General features: G+C 45.5%; 2 protein-coding genes across 4 annotated transcripts; one reads left to right on the forward strand and one right to left on the reverse strand.

The window, feature by feature from the left end:
• Positions 1-301: 301 nt before the first annotated feature.
• Positions 302-4,689, reverse strand: LOC131260762 (splicing factor U2AF 50 kDa subunit). Its single transcript, XM_058262577.1, has 6 exons — positions 4,547-4,689; positions 3,741-4,409; positions 3,572-3,663; positions 1,000-1,122; positions 802-915; positions 302-731 (listed from the first exon to the last, which is right to left on the reverse strand). The coding sequence occupies exons 1-6, from the start codon at positions 4,548-4,550 to the stop codon at positions 390-392; spliced, it is 1,344 nt and encodes a 447-aa protein (XP_058118560.1). The 5' UTR covers positions 4,551-4,689; the 3' UTR covers positions 302-389.
• A 1,018-nt stretch (positions 4,690-5,707) lies between these two features.
• On the forward strand, positions 5,708-21,688 carry LOC131261133 (protein kinase C). 3 transcript variants are annotated; one of them, XM_058263057.1, is made up of 12 exons: positions 5,708-5,991; positions 8,927-9,504; positions 14,637-14,830; positions 14,919-15,080; positions 17,307-17,380; positions 18,040-18,071; positions 19,195-19,265; positions 19,342-19,626; positions 19,702-20,412; positions 20,480-20,732; positions 20,794-20,933; positions 21,002-21,688. In XM_058263057.1, exons 2-12 carry the CDS (start codon positions 9,354-9,356, stop codon positions 21,164-21,166), a joined length of 2,238 nt encoding a protein of 745 aa, XP_058119040.1. In that variant the 5' UTR covers positions 5,708-5,991; positions 8,927-9,353; the 3' UTR covers positions 21,167-21,688. The 3 variants fall into 3 exon arrangements, with proteins under 3 accessions (XP_058119040.1, XP_058119039.1, XP_058119041.1); XM_058263056.1 differs by having other exon boundaries at positions 19,342-20,412; XM_058263058.1 differs by lacking the exons at positions 5,708-5,991; positions 8,927-9,504; positions 14,637-14,830; positions 18,040-18,071 and having other exon boundaries at positions 14,942-15,080.
• The last annotated feature ends 2,166 nt before the right edge of the window (positions 21,689-23,854 follow it).

Raw genomic sequence — 23,854 nt, forward strand, 5'->3', positions numbered from 1 at the left:
ATCTTGAATTAGATCTGTTGATTAATCAAATTCTAGCAGAGTACCTTTTCATGTTTAAATCAGTGGGAACTTACCAAGTTTTCATGTGTTACATGCAAATACATTTTTGTTATATAAACTGACGGCTTTTCAAACGCCAATACAAAGTTGGCATAGTTTAGTACGGCATTGATGTTTAATGATCGCCGCAAAAACGGTTCTAATGTTGTTACTGCCCGAAATCTACACGGAAGGGCAACTGGAAGATGCTCCAACCCATAGTTGATGGAATTAAAAATAAAAGGGCAATATGGGAGCAATCGTCACAACAACGTTTAAACGTTGCACGTTTTCTTATCTGCTCGCTGTAAAATATCTGTGCTTTGTTTAAAAATAAAACCGATAACCGTCTAGAACTCGCGACGATGATACTTATCTGGATCGAAATAGGAGGTGACGACGACACGATCGCTAAACTTTCGACCGGTCAGTGCCTGTTGGGCCTTCTGACAATCGACGATCGAGTTGAACTCGACAAACACCTTGCCGCAGCCCGGCACGTCCACACCCTCGATGGGTCGTGGAATTTCTACGCTTCGCACCACCCCATACTTGTTGCACTCCTCCCGAATGTCCTCGAGGATGTCCTCGTACTCTTCCTCGTCCTTCAGCTCGTCCGGCGTGACCATGTTCAGCAGGCAGAGCACCTCCGTCGGAGGACCGGAGGAGCCGACCAGCGAAAGACCCGGTACCTGTTGTGAAAACGAAAAACAAAAACTCGCTTAAGTGAGGAAAGTCATTCGGAAGAAGCAAATTTCTTACCTGAATCTGAACCGGTGCTACGACGGCCGCATTCGAGTTCTTTGCTCCGACGCTGGCACGTTGAACGATCAGCTTTTTATCGCCGAGCTGCATACCGTTCAAGCCAGCGATTGCCTGAAAGAGATCGCGATTGATTGTGGGAAGAGACGAAAAAAACCATTAATAATTGTAACGTCCCGCATTTTCGCGGCATCCTACCTGATCGGTTGTCGGGTACTCGACGTACTCGGCAAAGGCGTAACCTTTGCCCAGACCGGTTGCGGCGTCCTTGACCAGATTGAACGCTTTCAGTTGTCCGAACGAAAGCAGCAATTCCTTAACCTGTTTGTGAGACAATGCCGCGCCAAGCGACGCGTTTTGTTCCATAGCAAGGAGTGACATTAACGGGAGCGGAAGGATTCGTCAGGGGGGATACATTTGGAGGGATTATTTGTTTTGTGGTGCGGGAAAGGGAAGGATGAAGCAGAAGAGAAAACAGATTCACATATTAATGTTATTTCTACGAACATACGCGTTGCAAGACTTTGGCTTTACACGATGAAGGCGAACCACGAACGCGGAAGTGGAAAAGTAGGACGAACGCGCATTTGCAAACTAGAAAAATTATTTTTGCTTTGCTCTATCCAAAATACAACACGACAGCGCGAAGTTTCTATGGTCTTTGTAAAGATAGATTGTAGCACAAATGCGCACGTTAACTTTTGCGGAAATGAAAAGAAAGATTAAGTGAGTAATTGAAAAGTAACATCTACAGACAACGGTGTGAAAAACTTGTTAGTTGACGCGAACATTCAAATCGAACGTAGTTTTAAACCCCCTGTTTCAGACAAGCTACCCGATACTTTTTCCCTACCATAGACTCGTTGAAATATTAATCATTATCCTTCAAAACTCTATTTTACTGGACACACGATTATTAGCGATTATTATCTTTCTCAAACAGAATCGACACAGGTTCTGCTGTTTTGCTGAAATGCACTTGCCTTGTGGCCACGCCGGGAACATGTCCCTGCAACATTAAAGCCTGCCGGAGCGACACCCAACGACACCCACTCTTCTCTCTCTTTCACGACATTTAATGCGTCTTTTTCTGCCCCTTTAAATCGATTAGATTTGTTCAGCTGAAAATTGCAACATTATGCAGGTTGTTGATGTTTGTTCTCTGTGCTAATCGAATGTTCCAATAATGATTTTTTGACTTTTCTATTACTACGTTGCCTGCAAAACAAGACAGGTGAACCATCCCTAGAAAAAATAAAGAAAGGGCACTTGTCCGCCCCGTCCACCATGCGAGCCAACAGTAAATTCGCTTCTGCTGAAACTGAAACGCAAGTGTATGAGCGCAAGGAAAAGGCGACCAATATCGATAGCGCATGGTCCGCAAACCGAAGTCGAGTATGTTGGAGGAAGGATGTAAAGAAAGAGAGAGAAGAGAGAGAAAATGGATCAGTAAAGGTTGAAAAGCTATTCTGTACTTGCAACGAATGCAGTCGTGCAATCTGTCGAAATGCACCGTCCGCGGGTCGCAAAAGCTAGATCACTGTCGGAGATGAGAAAAAGGGTAACGAAATGCAAAGATGCGACTGAAAGAAAAAATTACAAATCCTGCAAAGTGTTCTCTAAGGGAAGAGAGAAAAGAAAATATAACAGGAAACAAATACGAGCGACGAGTTTCCATCGGATGGATGAAATTAGTAGCTAAAACCCGGACACTGAAATCGAAAAAGGAAACGAACGGTGCCGAGCATTAGAGCACCTCACTCTACCGGCCTAGGATTACCGGATTGACAGGTCCGGCCGCTTAGAGGCTAATGAGTAAGAAAGATAGGATGGTGCTGCCTGAAAATGCTATGAATGCGAAATAACAAAACAAAACCAACAAGTCTATCCAGAGTCCACCAACTTGTAACCCGATACTAACTCTGGCTTCGGTCGTTTAAACTGGGCATGGTCTAGTTGACTGTGCACCTTGCTGAAAAGAGTGCATGGAAATGATCCCGGCTAGAAATGCTGCGGAAAAGACGTAGGAGCAGGAGAAGGAAAAGAAACCGATGCCATACCGGTCACCTTCGCCGGTTGCTGTGAAAAATGGGATGTAAAACAGATCCGGCATCCAGTGGCCCGTGTCTTTGTACCTGCGTGTGTGTGTTTGCTAGTAAAAATTGACCTAAGAAGAGTTGTAATGCACCTGGAAAAAACTAATTTACCGTCCGGGGTTTCTCGTGGAAATCGTTCTCCATTCGACCAGTGCGATGCAGTACTGTAGCTGAATAGGAAAAGAGCATCTAGTTTAAACGCTTTCCTTCGAGCACTGGGAGGGCAAGCGGTCTTAAAAGTCATAAAGGCGCATCGGCAAAGTGTCAACGATGTGGCGCATAAAGATTTTAAAATTCCTTTCTCTCGACGATCGAACAAACGAAGGGCAAAATAAATTGTTCAACTTGTCGTTTAGGTCACGCACTTTCTTTTTCAACTGCAACTCATGGGCGGGCGAACGGATGAGCGCTAGGCTAAGAGGATAAGGATGAGAATCGTAACGATGGTACAATGATCACGGTGTCACAAGTACCTAAGAAAGGGAGCGACTTCCATGCATGCAATCGCTTCTAACGCATTCCGTGTCCACATAGACATCATCGCTTTCTGAACTAGATTTCTTTGGATTACGTCCTGTTTTGATTTCAAAGCCTGCTACAAAGTTAGAGCATCTCAGCCCGCTGCCAATGGTTGGGCAAAGGCAGCGAAGCAGCCGTTTCCGAGCAACACTTACCTGATCTTCGTTCAAATAGTTTGGCAAACCGCCGATAAAGATCTTGTGCGGCGAGTCCGGTACGACCGTGCTTATAACTCCGGAGAATTTTTCTAAAACAGAATAGGCGAATACAGTGAGTGTTAAACATAATCACATTATGTGTTGAATAAAGCAGCTTTCTACTTACCCGGTACGTTAACTGTTGCGTTGTCCGTCATTCCCGGCATGGGCTGGTAATCATGAGGACGGCGTATCTTCAAACTTTGTCCCTTAAAGTTAATGCTATCGAAAGCCATCGCCTGAGTGGTTTCGTCGATGGAACGAAACTCGAGGAAAGCAAAGTTTTTGTCCAAATTTATCTGACAGGCGAGCACTGGATTGCCCGCGGCCTGCGCCAACCCCGACAGATGCATCTGCTGATTGAAGAACTCCATCATTTCCTCCTCCGTCACGCCGAACGGGATGTTACCGACGTACAATCGGCGCGCCTGACGCGTAATGGTGGACCCTACGACGGGCACCGCAGCTTGCGGTGTGTCGGCTACGATGTTGGCCGGAATCTGCCCCGCGGCCTGCATGGCTTTGTACTGTAGTGGCGTTATGTGCTCGAAGCCCGGTGGCGGAACGTCCCAGTATAGGGAAGGCTTGCGCCTACGCGAACGATGCTTTCTGTATGGCGACCGTGAACGCGATCTCCTCCGGTCACGGCTACGTGAATTGCTCCGGCGTCTTTCCCTGGACCGTGACCTATGACGACCACCGCCACCGCCGCCACCGCCACCTCCGCCTCCTCCACCCCCACCGCCACCACCGCGTCCGCCACCACCACCACCACGGTACTCTCGATCACGATCAGCTGCAACAGTAGGGAAAAACATCACACTTCGATCATCTTCATCGGCTTTACCCCGAGGGGTAGCGCTACCGCCATATTGCTATTATGAACAAATGGCATCACCCGGCGGAAGGAACTTTTCACCACGAAATACTTACACATGCTTCTGTCTAAATGACCACAAACAACTTGTTAAGGAACCACCTCCGTTATTTCGCTTTTTTATTTATAATTTACGTGCTTACTGGCTTGTTTTCAGTGAAAAGATGCCGTATTTTGCGGCAGTACAAAGCACGCAGGCAAGTCAAGGATCCTGTAAATTAGTGTTGGCAGAATCGAGACTCGGAAGATTCGAAGATTCGATCCCTAGACGGATTCTAAAGATTCGAATCCCATTTGACGGATTCTAAGGATTCGAATCCCATCTGACAGATTCTAAAGATTTGGATCCCATTTGACGGATTCTAAGATTTAATTCGATTAGGATTCTAATCAGATTTGATTGGTTTGGGACTCGATTTGATGCGATTCTGACTTGATACTAAACTGTTTGAATCGACTCACAATGATTTGAGTCGAATTAGTCACATAACGAGTCGATCTAGAGACAATGTAATTGATTTAAGTTTACCCAAATCGAACGCTGGGTAGAATGTTTGTACCAAAGCACGCAGGCAAGTCAAGGATCCTGTAAATGTCACAAAGCAGAGCGTTGCGAGTGTCAGCGGTATGTCGAAATTATGACACTTGTGAAAAATGCATCAAACTCGACAGAGCCATTTCATGAACGAATTTCGAATAATTACATTAATTCCGTAGTCATGAAACACCAAATAATGTTACTAGTGAATTTTTGTGTTCTGCCACAGTCAAAAATTTACTCTGCTTTGCGCATATAAACGCCAGTTCAGAAGCACAATTTCAACAATCGACTAGCGATGTGAACATCACAACCTGGTGTTATAAATTCCAGGCGAGTTTTGACAACCAGGTTACCTTACTAGCGAATTCAGTTGATGTTGGAATTCGCCAGTGTTCACCTCGTTATGTGACTAATTCGACTCAAATCATTGTGAGTCGATTCAAACAGTTTACGATCAAGTCACAATCGAATCAAATCGAGTCCCAAACCAATCAAATCTGATTCGAATCCTAATTGAATCAAATCTTTAGAATCCGTCAAATGGGATTCGAATCTGTAGATCCGTCAAATGGGATTCGAATCCTTAGAACCCGTCTAGGGATCGAATCTTCGAATCTTCCGAGTCCCGATTCTGCCAACACTATTCGCCAGTGTTCGCCAGTGTAGTGCGAAGCGTCCGTGCGCTCTGTTCTGCGTTCGGTGGTGTCAGGCGTTTTGGCGTGCGAAAAACTTTTCAGGAAAAAGGTTTTTGCCTCGCTCGTCCCATATTTTCAGTGCTCCATTGCGCACGGCTAGCGGCATGCACTGAGCTGTAGGAAAGAAAAAGTCCCAAGAAGAAACGTGCATCGTCGTTCGCAAAGAAACGGGTGAAATGGCTGAGCAAAAGTGTCAAGTGAGTGAAAAGTGAAGAAACCAAAGCAGCATAAATATAAGCTCACAAAAGTACAGGGGCAATACACGGTACGGGTTTGCGGATATCGTTAGTGGATTTATATAAATGTTCAGCTACGTGCGGAAATCAGGAAATCCACTGAAAATCTGCCAAATATGCTACTTCTCGAACCCTGGACGGGTTCTGCACAAATCCTTCCTAGGGGTCTACGGGATGCAAAGTTGTGCTCAAAGTTGACATGGAATTACATCGTACTACGATAAAATGTTGATTCAAAAGCTGCAGTAGCTGTAAAATCGACACGGCCAGTGCAGTGAATGTATGTAGTTTGTGGGTGAAGTTATTTCACGACGGCGCACACGTACGGGCACATCGACCGACCTTTTCCACGCATCTTGCAACCTCCACCACCTCCAAGGTGGGGATCTGTTGATTGAGACGGCAGAAAATAATGGGGTAAAACGGGGAGCAAAATGCCAGAATAAGTTTAAAGGGCCAACGTGTGCACGCGCACACCGTGCGCTCCGGAAACGCGAATACCGTTGCCGAACAGTGCGTGCGTGCGTGAAGATTTGAGTGTTTGGTCACACACAAGATTGAGCAGGAAAATTTTGCTGCCAACGAATTTCCACCATCATCCTGTGCGTGCGTGTGTACGCACGCGTGTGTGCGCAAGGTTTCCCGAGTGTGAGAGTGTGTCTGTGCGTACGTGTACGGTGGGTGGGAGCTGCAAGGTGATGGAAATGTGCAAGAATGCAGCAAGAGGATCTAGCAAAGTTGAGCTGCTGGATGGAAAAACGGCGAAGAGAACGAGAGAAGACACGTCAAAGGAGTCAATTGACCGCCGATGAAAAACCCCGTGTCCTCGTGACTATGAATGTGTGTGTATGTGTGTGCGTGTCCCGAGAGAGGGAGAGAAATGAAAATTGTTCAGGGATAAGGCAAAAGAAAAACCACCTGAACCTGAAAAGAAAAGTACCTCAATAAGGGTGCAGGCAGTGTATTTTTCATCAAGCCCAAGTGTGGTGTGGGAAAACGGGCAACCGAACAAGTGGATGAAAATCACTCCAAGAAAAAAGGACGACACCTTGCGAAAGGGCCATGGAAAATGGCTGGTGACCGCGAGTTGATGAAATGAAAAGTGGTGAATCCCCGACGCCCTCCCCGGGGCTTCTGCTACTATTCTACCCCACTGTTCGTCCAACTCAAGTAGCTCGAGTACCGAAAGCGAGAAAGGAAGCGTGAAAGCTACATCAGGAAAAACCGAAAGCGAGCAAGCGGGAAAGCCAATCGAATGGAAAAACAGCGTACAAGAGAGCGTACCAGGGAGAGCTTGATGCGCGCGCTTATGGCAAGCTTTTTCCGTTCCTGGATATGCGCTCTTATCACAGCTCTCCACCCCCGCATTTCCTTCCGCACCAGCCCCACCGTTTCACATCGGTCCTGTTATCAGGGATTGGGATGTCAGCTGGCAACTTGGCAACCATCGCATAATTATTGCAGAATCGTTGTGCCCCTTATTAAAAGGCAGGAGATGGAAGCCGCACACACTTTCCAACACTTCAGCACTTTTTAAAACAAAAAAAAAACCTAGAGCATGTGCTCAACATGCATGACACGGCATGGATACTGACATCTAGCTACAGATCAACACACAATGCTCGCTATTGTTTGCTAATCATTTTTTCGCTTCCACATAAACCGATGCCTTGGCTGCAGGTTGGAGCAAATGGAAGATGGCGATTCGGGCTAAATTGGCGTGGTTCACTTCAATAGTGTATCACACGAGATAGGAACGTGTGGCACCTTTGAGGATGTTTCTACGTCCATCTTCAACACACGCACCGTTTCCTCACATCATTTGTTGCAAACCCCTAGAGCCCTCTTTCTGTCCACCGATGTGGTACACTTATTTTTCGGGAAGGTGGTTTGACAGTTGCCATACCGGACGAAGCGTGACTAATCAGGGTCTGGAAAATGATAGTTACCTGAAAGTTCCTGCTCTTCTTGCGATTCAAAGATCACCGAAGAGGTTGGGCCTCAATGGCGTAAAAACGAGAGGAAAAGTGTTCTTTTTATAAAAGTGTACACATACTTTTTGTTAGGAGTTTAATGCACATAAAGATTTAAGCGCCAAACTGTTCGCTTCGTACTTTTGTAGACGACGCGACCTCACAGCTCAAGTCTTTGGCATGCCATTTTGTTCCGGCCGTATGGCCCCTTTTTTCGTTGGACAATTAGGCTCATGCGTTATTCTTGCGATGAAGAACAATCTAGTTACCTGTTTAGTAGTTTTCTTCGAGCGTGGATTGCGTGTGCATGTAGTAGTTATCGATGATTTATTGTTTAAATTTCCTTGCAAGGGATAACATCTCCAGCCGTTTACTAGATTTCCGTGGGCCTTAAATTATTTAGACATGGGATAACACTTAAACACAGTCACTTGCACTTCCTATAAATAAATCGCTGAAAATCGGAAAGAAAGTGCGCAACCAAGCCACCGGCTTATATAGGCCACTGGTGTAGCTTTCCGCGTTTTCCGTGCGTGGTCTTGATTCCAGGAGCTTGCTCGAATTGGTGATGGCCCTTCGTTGCCGTTCCATAGTGGCAAGAATACTGGAACTACAGGTTGGATTGGCACAGCTCTTTTACCTTGGTGGTACTGAGTACAAAAATGAACCAATTTTGAGGTTAGAATCGCCGGTTGATACACAGATATGCTAGCAGTATACCTGAAAATTCTTATCAAATAGATTTTCTGATACAAGAATCATATGGCTGGTAGCAATTGATCAAAATATAAGCTGTTTCTATGGATAGAGCAAGCTTAAACAAGTTGATCGCTCCTGTGAACTCCGGGTAGCGGATGTTTACCTATTAAATCGTTCTATGTAATTCGAGCTTAGGATTAACCTTGCATAGGGGCTAAAAAGGTTGTCATTACTTGACACTTTACATTGGGCACAGGATTTAATTTTATATTATTTGCTTTTTTTAACGCAGCAAGTGACTTACTAGTACAACTATCGGTGAAAATCGAGTGGCCATGTACGGCAAACAAACACAGCTGCATCATCTAGCCCTAAATTAGCCACCAAGCAGCTCGACATCAAGCACGGAGCACGTCGAAGCAAAGGCGTTGTAGGAGAAAATTTCAGTGAAAAATAATTCCAACCTGCCATCCGATACCCGCAACACAACCAAGCTACCTACTTCGGACCTCAGACCTCGTCCTGTCGCTTCTCTGGATTCTCCGGGGACTGGGCGAAAAAGGTGAACACTTTGTCCCCACACTCGTCGTCCTTTGCGAAGCGTGCGTGCATCTCTCCGACCGTGCGGGGAAAACATTTCCTCACGATAAAAGAAGGCAGACGAGCGGCGAAAATTCGCGCACGGTGGAGACACGGTGAGGCCAACAAATCGCAGCAAAATGTTTACGGGTACCTTGCGCTTGAAAGTGTGCGAAGCCACCGGGCTGCGACCGACGGACTTTCAAACGCGCCACACGATGACATTCGGCCGGCTCAGCGATCAGCTCATCGATCCGTACGTCTCGATAGACGTCGACGAGAAATTTATAGGTAAGTTAACTTGCTAAGAATTTATCCTGGATTCGTACAAGACCTGACTCATTCTTGCCAATTGAAGGGAAATAGTAAAAGCTTTTAACACCGTTTGTGAACTTCTAAGAATGTTGTTTAATCACAGTAGAGTGGTCGCATCACTTCTAAAATGTTAAAACCTTCCCTTTTGAAGTCGTTCACAAGTTCCTCTATCTTGGGTCATAGGCCAGCCTATATCGCTGGCAGTTTTAAAGTCAAATTACTAGGAGGAAACTTTGCAGCATAGAATTTACCCAAACAAAGATACCTGATTAGATACCCTGTTATCCATGCGTTTTGGGAAGCTGGTTAGGACGATTTGTGGTCGTTTATGTGAAAAGGAATAATAGACGAGTCGTCGAGTATAACGTGTAGATTTATAAACCGTATGGCGATCTCATTGTAAACTCGCAGTAAACACTTCAAGATCAGATGAACTGGTGATTTTATGGAAATGTCTCGAATTATTGATCACAACTGATATCGTTTAAACGAAAGGTTCCACCAATTCGGAAAATGCTGCCCCTTTCTATGGAAAACATTGGCAGCACGGGCTGTAACTGCAGCTCGTCTCGAGGAAACCGATCCCCGATTTGACATTTCGAGGTAAAAATCCGCCACCGCGCGCGGGATGATGAAAATGAAAATGGCTGCCTGTCATTGGGTCGACCATCAGCAAAAAAGACAACAGGAGTAAAAAAATGTAAACCTCGCAGATGAAATAAACACACGCTCTCGCGGTGAGCGTAAAACGCGAAAATCGCGGAACACCCAGTGGATAAAAAAAGGATGCCAGATGATCCTTTTAGACCAGCGAAAGAGCAAGAAAGCGATGGAAAACTGCAAAGAGCGCGAGTTTCCCACACCCCGTTGGTGCGAGTTTAGCGAGATCATCGGTGGAAAACAAGAGAGCGATTGCCCTTGCCTGCGTTGCTGGTGCGAACAGTTCGCTGCTTGTGGCTCCGACTGTTTTCACAGGTCAGGGTTCTTTTTTTTTTGTTGGCGAGCGTGTGAAAACCCAGCAGCTTTTTCCCACCACAATAGTCAGCACACGACGGCGGTAGTTGGAAATGTCGCGAGCAATGCGAACGCAGTCGCCGTTGAGAAAGTGCTAATGGTGATCGGCGATGATTCTTGTCTATTTGTATGTTTTTCTCTTTTTGTTCTTCCCCTGTTGTCGGAACAGGTCGCCGCTTGCTTTTCCTGTGTCTTGTCTTTACGTCTTGTATTGTTCGGAAAAATGGCAGACAGCATGTTTTGGCATAAGATACACGACATTATGGGACCACCTCCTTAAACTGAGGATGAAAGTAACTGAGATTATAGAAACTGAGGATTTTTTTTCATGTTGTAAGCTTTCAATAAACTATTGGAGCATTTTCTCTGCATGCCAAAAGATAAACAAAGCCCGCACACACGAATTGTTAGCTGCTCTTTACATTTTCTGCCAAAACCATCCAGTGACCTGCTGAGCTAAAGGGAAATTTTATCAGCATGTGGATGGGTTTCCATGCGCGCATTCCCTCATATCCGTTCCTGGATTTTCCCGATCACCGCCAGCAGCGAGTGAGAGCGTGTCCTAGGGAAAATGAGAGAAATTAAACGACCTTCTCTCCACGGTTTGTCACAAAGCACAGTTTATTTAGAGCTTCATTTCCGCACACCCTCTCGCCTCCCGCCGAGGGGAGGGGAAAGGCATCCCCCCCTCCCCCTTCCTTTAACAGGAAGGAGGATCGATGGAAAACAGTTTGTGAATAAACACTTTTCAAATCTCATCCGAGCGCAGTGCAACTCTCCTTGATCTCACCTCTTCCAGACCGTCTTCACACGCACACGCGTGCACACACACGTCAGGATTTTTCCCTCAGTTTTTCGTGTTTTCTCTCCCGATATATACGGTCTGTTTTCGAAGGTTGTTGAATTTCCTCATGTAGTCAGCAATCGCCGCAGTCGTGTCTCTGGCGGGTGAGACTTCAATGAATTGGGTTAGCACATCTTTGCCCCCGACTGAGGAATGTTCGGCCCTAGGCATATGCCTCCCTCATCTCTACTGGCAGCCCTTTCCCATACCTCTTCGTATTCGCTACGCTTGCCATTTCAGTTGTGTTGTTCTAGTTGACTCAACATTCTCAATCCCACTTGTGTGCTATTTTCCTCTTGTTTTCTGAGCCCTTCCTTTAATTTTCCACCAGCGTCCCATGCTTTTCCTTTGGGTCCAACTTCCTCTCCCCCAAAAACCCCCGTTCCAATGGCATCCCACTACCAACAGTACTCTGATCAACCGCCTAGAGATGGGTGGTTTGTGTACAGCCAGGAAGTAGTGGCCAGGCTTGTTCTCTTTCCGCTGCTTTCGGAAGTGCATGAGAGGGTTTTACGCTTATGTGTATGCGTGTGTGCGTGTGTGTGTGTGAGTTCGGTTTCGCAAGAAGAAACACACAGCATCCACTCCGCGTTTTCCACAAGGTCACTATCAAAGTGGGGAAGGTTGATGAAAATAGTTTACGCCAGCGAACGCCGCTCGTCGCGTGTCGCGTGGGGTGGATCGACAAAAATGATCGCGACAGGGGAATATTCGTCAATTAAATTTTATAATGTTGTGTTTAAATATATTAAATTAATGTAAAAACCAAATACTTTTGTAAACTAAACTGAAACCAAGGGTCTCTTCAACCCTTTCCGCCTAAAACAAGTGGTTCACAGGAGAAGCGTGACTAACTAATCACACTCACGGCCGCGATCCGCTTCATATGCATCGCATAATCACTTGTCGCCCGAGTGCAATGGTGTGAATAAATTTTCTGCAATCGAAGCCCAAGTGCCCCTGCCACGGGTTGAGTCAGTATCGCAGTGGGAAAGTGCCGTTACTGGAATATTCATCAACAAAGTCCCGATCATAAAGACAACCGACACGGGAACAAAGTTCACCCGATTGATCAATTCGCTAGCCAAGCCCTACGTCAATCCATGGAGGATAATTTCATGGAGAAACACTCACCACACATTCATGACTAGTGATTCGTTTGACTTTTTACCTATTAAACATAATGCACTACGAATGACTCGCTGTGGAGGAAGGTACAAAAACCTGTTATTGGCATGATCGGCACGGATTTCTCCGTCGTGCGTCATCGATCGTCTACAATATCTATCATTCGTTGGGAGGAAAGGTTTCTTTATGTTTGGAAATAAAAAGCTGTAGTTTATAAATATTAATTTCAACCCTTTTGCGATTAGTGGCAGAAACTATTTATTATATTGTAATTATCTGACTCTTAAAAATGCTTCTAATCGTTGGCAGTCGTTTCAAATTCATTATTTTAAATATGTCTTATTCAGTTGTCGGATGGTCTGGATGCAAATTACGCCGCTTAGCGGATGTCTATCCTTCGTTCATCCCCAAATGCTGTCCCATTATCTTATCAACGTTTTATCAACCAAGAGAGCCGAGATGCTGCTCGAGTCAATGTCATAAAGCCACACAATCCAACCTTCCGTATCGAATCCATGGTATAAAAACTGCGCACCAACGCAGGTCTTACGAAGGTCTAGCTTTATCCCTTGTTCCAGCCCATTTTCTTCCCCCCCTCCCCTTCCGGTCCAATATCATGGACAAAGTCAACCTGCTACGATCACGTGATCACCCCAATTACTCCGCAAGGTACGGGGAAGATGGGATTGCGGATTTTGTTCCGTGTTCGTGGCAAACATCACGCTCATCCCGAAAGTCGAGCGTAAAGGTGGAGAATCCAAAAATGTCCCAACAAAACAAACCCTCGTCTTAGCCGCATTTTCTTGAAAATCAAACACACATGTATGCATCTGATGAACGCGACAACAACGAGGAAAAACAGCACGCGCCAGACTCGAACCTCTGTGTGTGTGTGTGTATGTTTGACCCGCACGGAAAAGTGGAAGACAGGCTCGATTAAAAACGATTTATTGGAAAGTAGGTCAATGAAATGGGAAAATAAAACAAAACCGCCTCGTGTCCGTGCTGTTGCAATCGTGCCGAGGAGAGCCACTTCCGTTCCGTTCCGGTCCTTTCGCTCCCAAGAAGCGCAGGGGAATCGTACTTCCCCGGGCTTGTTGTTGGTTTAGACTGCAGTGGTGGACTGTGGCATATTTTCCAACCCGATGCGACCGGTGCGGTACGAGGCTACCCCGGCCCGTACCTTAATGAATCATATTTATTTACGGCCGCTTCGTTACCTTTCCTTCCGCTGTTGTTTCTTTCCTTCCCTGATGGCCATACGCGCATTCCGAGCGAGGTGTTTTTCCAAGCCGATTGCACCAATTCCGAGAACAAGTTTTGTCAATCATGGCTTCTCGGAAATGTGAATCAGAATTTTCCACCGCAGAAAAGTGCACCATACTGTGCCGATTCGATTTATTATTTCCCTTTTTTCCATTGGATGAAAAAATGTAAAGCAAAAAGTCCGCTTGAAATCTTTTCCTGCAGAGGAAAAACAAAATAGAGAGTTTCCACAAATAAGTGACACATATTGCTTGACGAATGTCGCGTGATCTTTCGGAAAGACGTTCCTCCCTTCCTAAAGAGAACTCCTCGCGGGCGGCGGGAAGCTGAAGGGAGGCGAAATAGGAAACCGAAGGTGGGTGGAAAACATTGCTAATTAACAGCGAGTGAATTATTGCATACGTCTTGCTCGCGCAATCTCAAGGTGGGTGTAATTAAATGCAACCCGTTAAAATACCGAAGATAATCGGCATCGACTGAGCGCCGACGGTCGAAGCGTGTACTCGAGAAGATAGATCTGAAAGCGTGAAAATGGCGACAGGAATTCAGAGAGCAATGTCTTGGTCGTCCGTCAATGGCGAGGGGAAACATTTGCGTGGGAGATCGTGCACACAATGCTGTACTTTAGATGATCGGATGGGGGCGAGAATTGTTCCTGGGATTAATTTTTAATCTACTTTGCCAGTATTATGTACGGTTTCTTTACCTCTTTAACGAACGAGTACTTTCCAATGAGGCTATAAATAAGGAAGCAAGAAATTCAATTCTATTTAATTTTTATGTAAAATAACATGAAATATATTTAAATGATAACTACAATGATAACTTATTGTACCCTTCTGTTTCTCATTTCTAGACCGGTCCACCACAAAACCACGTACCTTTGATCCGGTTTGGAACGAGAGCTTCATACACGAGGTGGATGGCGCGAACGTGCTCGGGATGACGATCTTCCACGAGGGTCCCATCACGGACGTGTTCGTGGCGAACGCGACAATACCGTTCGAGGAGCTGGTCACGCGGAACGAGTCCGAGCAGCCAGACTTTTGGGTAAGCAGAAAGTTCGGAGTAGACCGAAGACGATGAACAAATAAACCGGCACGGCAACTAACGCGAACTTTGTCCATTCACCCCACAGGTTGATCTTGAGCCACAGGGCCGGCTGCACGTGAAGATCGATCTCCGATGGACGCAGGACGCCAACAATGTTGCCTCGCAGAACTCGTGCCGCCGGGCGGTTGTAAAAGATCAGCCATTTTTAAATCGCCGCCGCGGTGCCATGAGAAGACGTGTTCATCAGGTCAGCTTTTAATTGAAATTTCAACCAACCATCCCAACTCGCCTCCCCCTCCCCGCCATTCCTTTCGCAGCCCATCCATTCGTAGGAGGTTGGCCGTCTAGTGATCATTGCACTTTGGCCTGCACAGCGCGAGACAACAGAACAAATCCTTATTTCGTCCCTTTTCGTGGTGACGTCTAAAAACGTTGTGGCGGATGAGCCTTTGTTTCTTGCGTTTCGAAGCGCACTTTTGCGGCTGCAACAATCTACAACAAAAATCACCGTATGTTATATTAAAACGTGCTACACGAGTCCATCCCACCCCTGTTTGGCTTGCTCGCCAAACGTTGGTTCGCAAAACCAAACCCTCCCGCCCGGCCATTGACGTGAGAGGATGTAAATTGTAAACGGGAATTGAATCGCCGCTGATTACGCCGCACGGGAAGGGCGTCGTGGGTTGGACTAACGAAAACAAACAAAAGCAAAAACCCACCAACGTCGAGAGAGGGGCCACTGTGAATTAAATTGATACACATTCCTTTCGAAAATGGTACCGGTTGGGCATTGTTCATGCTCTTTAGTTGCATGCTGGGTATTGTCCGCAGTGCACCGCCGGGTCGGTTCCGTTCTGAGATGTGCTAGTGTATCGAAGAAACAGTGTGGAAACTGTTATAATTTAAACCCAAGCAAGTATATACACTCTGCCAATCTCCTTTTTGTTTATTTTCATCCGGCACCATGCGCCTCCATCGTTCGTGCGAAAAAGTTCCATGCGCAACCAGGCGCCTCCATTTTGATGCGTGAGGAAAATCTACAATAATACAAATTAAAAGCACAAAACAAAACTGCAAAACCTGTTGAGTCTGATCGAAACAACTAAACTGATGTACGACGCGGAAGCCCGAACCCGATTCGCACACTTCACTGCGAAAAACACAAATCAATCTGCTTTCCTACCACTACCGGGCCCCCTGTTTTTCCACCCGTCAATCAGCAAATGAGGGGTGCTGATTGTTTGCGCTGAGGTTATATTTGTGTGGTTTTGCTGGATCGGAATCGGTGATTGCCAGCCTGGTAGCAATTGCATATGCTGTAACCTGTTGAATTCGAATCCAGCGTTGTCGGTGGAGGTGGCCGCAATTGCGATGATTGCGTGCGAAAGCACACTGTTGTTGTGCGATCCCGGGGTTTAGTGATAGTGGACGCTGTTTCGTGTTGCGTTTGGTGCGAATCTAATTCGTTCACCCATAGGAACGGAGATGTACGTGAAGTGAATTTTCCTACGCCTCAGTTGAATTAAATCAAATTGCCAAATACCTTTACACAAGCGCACGAATCGTGGCTATAATGCAACTCCTCTGACCAGTGGAACGGGGGCTGTCCTAGATTTGAAATAGAACATCAAATAATCAACTCCAGATAGGTTGGCTGCCGGTGGTCAGGAGAAATGTAGCCGATGGAACTGCCTCCATCGGAGGATGCATCAACGACGACAACGACGACGACGATGATGATGATGGTGATGCATATATGAATGCTCACTGCAAATGGATGATGAGTGTGCCCGTAGAGTACTATTTTTAAAAGCCAATTGAAAACGAAGTGCATTCACTAAAGTGAGACAGACGAACCCCTATTCCACTATTGTGGTGCATGATCCTGTAGAGAAGGGTTTCCTCGGTGCATGATTCTTGGATATCAATCACGCCAGCAAGCAGAGGAACGCTGCACTGCCGGTTTGTGTGTATCTTGCCAATCAAATCGGAACCTTTTTTTTATTTTTTGGAGATTGGCAAGGTTTTGTGAGGAATTGGGTCATCTATAAAAAGGCGCATGAAGTTATTAAGGAAGGTTTCTTCGGACTGCATGTTGGGTCAAAGTGGTTATTGACTAACAACATCTTTTGATTATGAATACTACGGATGATTATTGCGTCTATTAGCACTACTAATATCACTTAAGATCTCGTCTCAGCCCTCGACACTTTACATCCTCTTTTCAAGCCTGTTATCGAAATGTCAGATGAGAAAAGATTTTAAGAAGTGATTTTAAATGAGTTACACGACGAGTAGAAAGGTATTCTAACATTGAGTGGAGAATTCAACTATTCAACAGCAATTGTGCGGCCAAGCATACCCTATCCACCCTCCCACACTACTTATCGTCCCAATCCGTCCGTCAAATTACTGATTGTTTTCGTCTATTTTTCTCACTCTCTTTCTCTTCCCTCGCTCCGTCTATTTCTAGGTTAATGGTCACAAGTTTATGGCAACATTTCTGCGTCAACCAACGTTCTGTTCGCACTGTCGTGAATTTATATGGTAACGTATCGGACGGATCTCGTGTGTATTGCGGGGTGGTGTTTCTTGGTGCCTCATCTCATCGGGTTCGGGTTCGGTTTGCAAGCGTGGTTGGTCGGTTCGAGCCGATTCCATTCCTCCATATTTCGGTAGTGCAAGAAGATGTAAATCCTGTGGTGTTTTCAATCTCCGCGGTGCTTGCCGGGCTCGGTTCGGGCGTTCTAATTAGTACATTCTCAACATCGCTGCTACTAACACACCACACACACGCACACCGTGTGCACATTGCAAACCTGTGTCCCTTTAGTTCATAGCGACCGGTTCGCTGCACCGACTAAACAAGTTCCGGGGCTCACGATTGATTCCGCAAACTAACAAATTCATTGCTAACACGATCTTCTCCAACCACCACGGTAGTACGGACGATCGGATCGTAGCACATTCAGTGTTCCGATGCCGTTGTCTTTAACATGTAATTTACGCTGAATCAAACTCTTTCCCCTTTCTTGTTCCAACACTCATTTTGCACATCTTTTCTACAAACGGAAGAAACATGAAAATTATTTCCCCCCCTTGGTTTTGTTTTATTCATCCACTGTCTTCTCTCAAATGCTGCTGGTTAAAGCCCCTTGTAACGTTCGTGTTGCTTGTTTTCTTCTCTCTTTTCTTAACTCTTACAGGGGATTAGGCAAACAGGGCTATCAGTGTCAAGGTAAGGAGAAGATGCGCCCATCCGGATGCACACGCGCTGCGAATTTTCGAAAAAGCTTTATGGGCAGCTTAAGTAAGGCCACCATAGAAGAGAAAGAGAGAGAGGGAATGCAAACAAAACAAAACTGGAATAGAATTACCTTCGTTGTGGTTTTGTTTTGTTTTGTCTGTTTTCATTTGATTTTGTTGTTTCTACGTAAATTGTACCTTTTTTTTTTGTTACACACGCGAAATCGTTTGCGAAACACAAATTCCTGTGATTCTTTCTGTCGCTTTCCACTAATTTTCAATAATTTTTTCATTCTCCATCGCTCACTCGTTTGATTGTGCTATCGATTTCCTACTCAAAACTTACGCCTCAGTTTTCTTCACTCCCACTTAACAGTGTTTGCGCCGCCGGTTTAAAGTTTGTTCGGTTCTATTTTTCGCTTTGTTTGTTAGTACTAATACCCATCTACTATTTGGTCCGCCCGTTTGTGCATGGCATTATATTTTGATTTCGCATCATTCATTTACCTCCTATTCAAGCTGTTCTTGAACTCTTTTACGTTTTCGCAAGTTTATTGACTCTTCTGATAACTGCTGATGGTACGTTTGTAGGATTTATTGACATTGTTTCTTTACATCTCGGGTCTGCGGTGGTTCATTGTTTGTTTACTAATTCTTGCTTGGGTTTGTTTTATGTTTTTCTTTATTTTTGCGAGGGAAATAACCAACCTTTGAGTTTGCATCGCTGTCATGGGGTTCGATGGATTTTAAAACACTCTCTTACTTTACTGTCTCTATATATTTTCCCATCTTTCATCTATCAGTGGCCTGTGACCTCTGCATCTCTGTGTCGTTTGTTCGATGGTTTCGTTTCTCTTTTCTTTTTTACCCTCTCCGCTCTCTTCATTTGCTGTTTCGTTTGGTTATTTCGCTGTGCTTTACTGAAACCATTAGGGGGCTCTCTTTCTCTGGCATAAAAAAAATGATAAAAAAGGAAGCAAAACCATTAAGGTCACAATTTGCGAAGGTTTGCGGCCGCTAAAACAAGTCGATTGTGGCCATTATTCCAGCTACGATGCAAATAGGTTCTATTTTCTCCATTTTTATCCTTCTTCCTCCCCCATTCCCATTTGTAGTGTGCACGTGCGTCGTCCACAAGCGGTGCCATAGTTCGGTCGTAACCAAATGTCCAAAGAAAAAGGATGAGGTAAGAGTGAAGTACCGTCACCGGGGGTTGATGTTTTTCGATATCTAACGTTCCTTCCTCCTTCTTGCTTCTGCAGCAAACGAAACCGACGCCAGCGGAAGCAGCCCAACGGTTCAATGTAAATATGCCACATAGGTTTTCAGTGCACTCTTTCAAGCGGCTGACGTTCTGTGATCACTGCGGGTCGCTGCTGTACGGCATCATCCGGCAGGGTCTGAAGTGCGAGGTTTGCAGCATGAACATCCATCGGCGCTGCGAAGGGAACGTGGCGAACAACTGCGGCATCAATACGAAGCAGCTGGCGGAGCTGCTGAACGAGATGGGCATCACCATGGATAAAACACCACCCCGTAGATCTAAGGTTTGTGTGGAACTAAAGAGTGTCCAGACCGTGGAGTGGAGCGGAACGATTAACGAACGGTTGCTCTCTTTCCAGTACTCTAACCAAACGCCTAGTGATAATCTGTCCATGTCGGAACGTTCGGACGACACGTGCTCGTTGGATACGCTTTCCACCAAGAGTAGCGTGGACAGCGAGCTGGGCGCGTCCGGTGGCCATCATGGTGGTGCGGGGGCGGGTGGACGAGGTGGAGCTGGTCAGACCTCGAAGTCGGGCGGACCGATGATGGGCATGCTGCTGAACCTCGGTACCGATGATGACGGGAATGCGCGTCCGATGCCGGGCAAGGTGTGCCTGAACGACTTCAACTTCATCAAGGTCCTCGGCAAGGGTTCGTTCGGCAAGGTGATGCTGGCGGAGAAGAAGGGCACGGACGAGGTGTACGCGATCAAGGTGTTGAAAAAGGACGTAATCCTGCAGGACGACGACGTGGACTGCACGATGACGGAGAAGCGCATACTGGCGCTGGCCGCCAAGCACCCGTTCCTGACGGCGTTGCATTCCTGCTTCCAGACGCCCGACCGGCTGTTCTTCGTGATGGAGTACGTGAACGGGGGCGATCTGATGTTCCAGATACAGCGCGCGCGGAAGTTCGACGAACCGCGGGCCGCCTTCTACGCGGCCGAGGTGACGCTCGCGCTTCAGTTCCTGCATCGGAACGGTGTCATCTATCGCGATCTCAAGCTCGACAACATCCTGCTCGATGCGGAAGGCCACTGCAAGCTGGCCGACTTTGGAATGTGCAAGGTAACTTTGGTCACTAGCGCATACACGATCGTACCTGTTTTTGCTTATCATTTCCCTCTTGTTGCAGGAGGGCATCACCGGAGACAACCTCACGTCGACGTTCTGCGGTACGCCGGACTATATTGCACCCGAGATTTTGCAAGAACTCGACTACGGACCTTCGGTAGATTGGTGGGCGCTCGGTGTGCTCATGTACGAAATGATGGCCGGCCAACCACCGTTCGAGGCGGACAACGAGGACGACCTGTTCGAGGCAATCCTTCGGGACGACGTCCTCTACCCCGTATGGCTTTCCCGTGAGGCAGTATCCATTCTCAAAGGTATTTTCCCTTCCAGCTCGTATGCCCTATTGCTGGTTACTAATGTTCCGTCATTTCGTAGGATTCATGACCAAAAATTCAGCGAAGCGGTTAGGTTGCACCGACGGTGAGAACCAAATCCGAAGTCATCCATTCTTCAAGGATATGGACTGGGAGGCGCTAGAGCAGCGCAAAGTTCGACCACCATTCCGGCCACGAGTGGTATACACGATACATAAATCCTTTCATTTCTTTGCCCCACTGATGACGTTACTGTTTCAATTTTACAGCGAAGTGCCCGCGATGCGCTCAACTTCGACACCGAGTTCACGAAGGAGGACCCCGTGCTAACGCCGGTACCGAACGATATCATCCGGTGCATCAACCAGGACGAGTTTTCCGGCTTTTCCTTCACCAATCCGGAGTTTGGACCGGAGCGAAAAATTGTTTGCTAAATTGTTGGTGCAGCATTCATTCAGGACGGGTTATGCAATCGCGTCACGACTCAAAGTAACACACGCACGTCGAAGCTTCTTCGTCAAGGGTGAACATAAAATGAAGCCGGTTGTTTCGTACCTTCGATACCATTGTGTGCGACATGAGTACGTAATTTGTTTGTCAGATGACTTCTGTTGTCGGATTTGTTTTAGCTAAACCCGCCGGTGGCTCTATCAGCGGTATCTCCGCCAAGCACTCCGGCAAAGACTCGTCCAAAGAGGGAGAAAAACGAAAGAGTCCAATGAAACGTACGGACGGTAGAACGATTGATTCATTTCTTAACATACATTATGTTAATCTATAGATCATTTAACAACCGGCATAGTTCATCGGACGGACAAGTAAATCGAAAGAGAAAGGAATTTTGTCGGGATAGTTTTGTAAGTAAACGCAGCTGCACGGAAACGGAAGGAAACGGTCGGTGAGCGCAAGCACAGAAGAAGCAGCGATGAAGGCCATTTTATACATCACTCTATAAGTGTTTTCAATTAGTATTATTACTACCGTGTTTGGTATGGTGTTAAGTTGGTGTATTAGAGACAATTGCCGGAACTTGTAGCCGACACGTTTTAAAACGAACCAGATTATAGATCATCCTGCGTGTAAAGTGTGTTTGGGAACCCACTACCGTGCATCACTTTCCGCTTTTGCAGCGATAAAAATTGTTACTTTGCCATACAGCCATCATAGGTTTAAAATACCTGAACGACCACATTTGTTGTACGTATTGCGAAGAATAATTACGTTTAGTCGAGAGTGTTCGATAGCGAGTATCGAAAATCGTTTAGCCTGGTTTTTAGACAATCTCGTTAACTTTATTTTATTGCAAGAATATTTCTTTTTACGGCTCCACAGGCCACTTTGTTTGCCACTGCAGAATGAAATCTCATCTAGGGGGTAAACCATTCATCAATCGAAATGAATGTTTCAAGGAACACTTGATCTTTGGTTAGCACACGTGTGATGGATCTGTTTATGTTTATCTTTTTTTTTTGCCATCGAAATGTTATTCAGGATTCTTATTATATGTTATTCAAATTAACAGGATGTTTCAAGTAACATTGAAATGCTATAAACATTGGTTATGTTTGAGGAAAAAGCACTTTTCGTAATCAGTTGGGAGGCTTGTGCGTGGCTTTGTGTATTTTAGAAGCCATTTTGTTGATTTATTGATTTAACATTCTAACATAGGCGCGAAAGATTTTTACGAAAATGTACGTATCAATTGCAAGCACTCTGTAAAGCAAACGAAAACGAACGGAAATAATATCGAATGCTGTTTGTGCAATACTGAATCTAAATTTACACCAAAAAATCTCTCCTTCCTGTTACGCTTTTGGAAGTGCATTTGCATTTATTAACGTGTCTCCAATTAATTTTAGAACAAGATAAAAAGAAAATAGAGCTTCGACAAAGATGCTGTTAATTTCGATAGTCTTAAACCGTGTTCGCATAGCGGGGACTCCAAGGCGGTCCCTAGTGTTTCGGTTGCATGCCCGAGCCTTGCAAATATCATTTAAAAACTAGTCATTGATTCGTTATGCTCAGTCAATCAATCGTCTGTGTATGGTGCTTATTTAATTCTGTTTATTTATTGTGTTAATCTGCCCCGCCCGCGAGAGCCATGTTTCTGTGTAGAAAATTATGTTATATACCAAAGAACTGTGGCGTATGCAGACAGAATCAGTTTCCCAGCTAACAATAGCACGTGAAAACGTGGCGTAAAAATTAATAACCAGTCTAAAATTACCAAAAATAAAACGCCACAAAAGGGGCAGAAAAATGGATGACCCATTCACAGCCATATAAAAAAATGTTACGAATAATAAATCGCATTGGTTAAGGCTAGAAGAGAAATAAGTTCGGTTTTGTTAATGCTTTCTCGGTTAAAACCGCGTCGTTGTGTTGACATTTGGAGTGGCGAAAGAAGAGAAGGAATAGAATGGGATTGACGATGACCGAATGCGGTGGACGGGAGGACGAAGGAATGATCCTTGCCCTAGGATAGCTAATTGTTAGTAATTTAAACGTAAAGTAATGAAACGGATATGTGTTATTGCTGTGTACACCATCAGGGTTTGAAAAAGTTTGCTGTAAAAAGAGAGAGAGAGAGAGGTAGAGAAAGAGAGTGAGTTAAAAAACGTACAGTATTCTATTTGTTTTCTTCCTTTTTGGTAGTGCAACAATTATTTACAGTAGCGGGTGTGGTGAGGGTGGTGTGTAATGATGAATGTTAACTAGTTGGAAAAGTATATAATGATAAGCGAAACGAACGACGGAACCAAAGAAGTTGCGGGTGGATGTGCAAGTAAAACAGTGCAGTGCGAGGCGCGAAACAATTTATATAAATCATTTAACTGCGTTGAGATACATTTCCTTCCAAAAACGTCGCATATCTCGTTGCTGTTTGTAAAGAAGATAAACGGGCGGCCATTACTTTGATCGCTTGATGAACAACGGCAAACAAACAAATAAAACAGAATAATCTCATACTGCATCAAAATGCGAATGAATTGTATCATTGCATTGCGTTTCGTTTCGTGTGCCGCAGCACAACAATCTACTGTTAATGAACAAAGGAACAAAATCCCGCCAACAACCCGCAGCACCACGTGCACAAAAGGTACATAAAGATATGCATTGAG

The sequence above is a fragment of the Anopheles coustani genome, chromosome 3, assembly GCF_943734705.1.
Source record: "Anopheles coustani chromosome 3, idAnoCousDA_361_x.2, whole genome shotgun sequence".
Classification (NCBI taxonomy): Eukaryota; Metazoa; Arthropoda; class Insecta; order Diptera; family Culicidae; genus Anopheles; species Anopheles coustani.

Bases quoted from the DNA above. Each gene is read 5' to 3' on its own strand.
- LOC131260762 (XM_058262577.1), bottom strand. The intron at 916-999 runs GTAGGATGCCGC...GATCTCTTTCAG, and splicing joins AGTACCCGACAACCGATCAG to GCAATCGCTGGCTTGAACGG. The intron at 732-801 runs GTAAGAAATTTG...TTTTCACAACAG, and splicing joins TAGCACCGGTTCAGATTCAG to GTACCGGGTCTTTCGCTGGT.
- LOC131261133 (XM_058263056.1), top strand. From the start codon at position 9,354: ATGTTTACGGGTACCTTGCGCTTGAAAGTGTGCGAAGCCACCGGGCTG. The intron at 20,413-20,479 runs GTAACTTTGGTC...CTCTTGTTGCAG, and splicing joins CCGACTTTGGAATGTGCAAG to GAGGGCATCACCGGAGACAA. The intron at 20,733-20,793 runs GTATTTTCCCTT...GTCATTTCGTAG, and splicing joins GGCAGTATCCATTCTCAAAG to GATTCATGACCAAAAATTCA.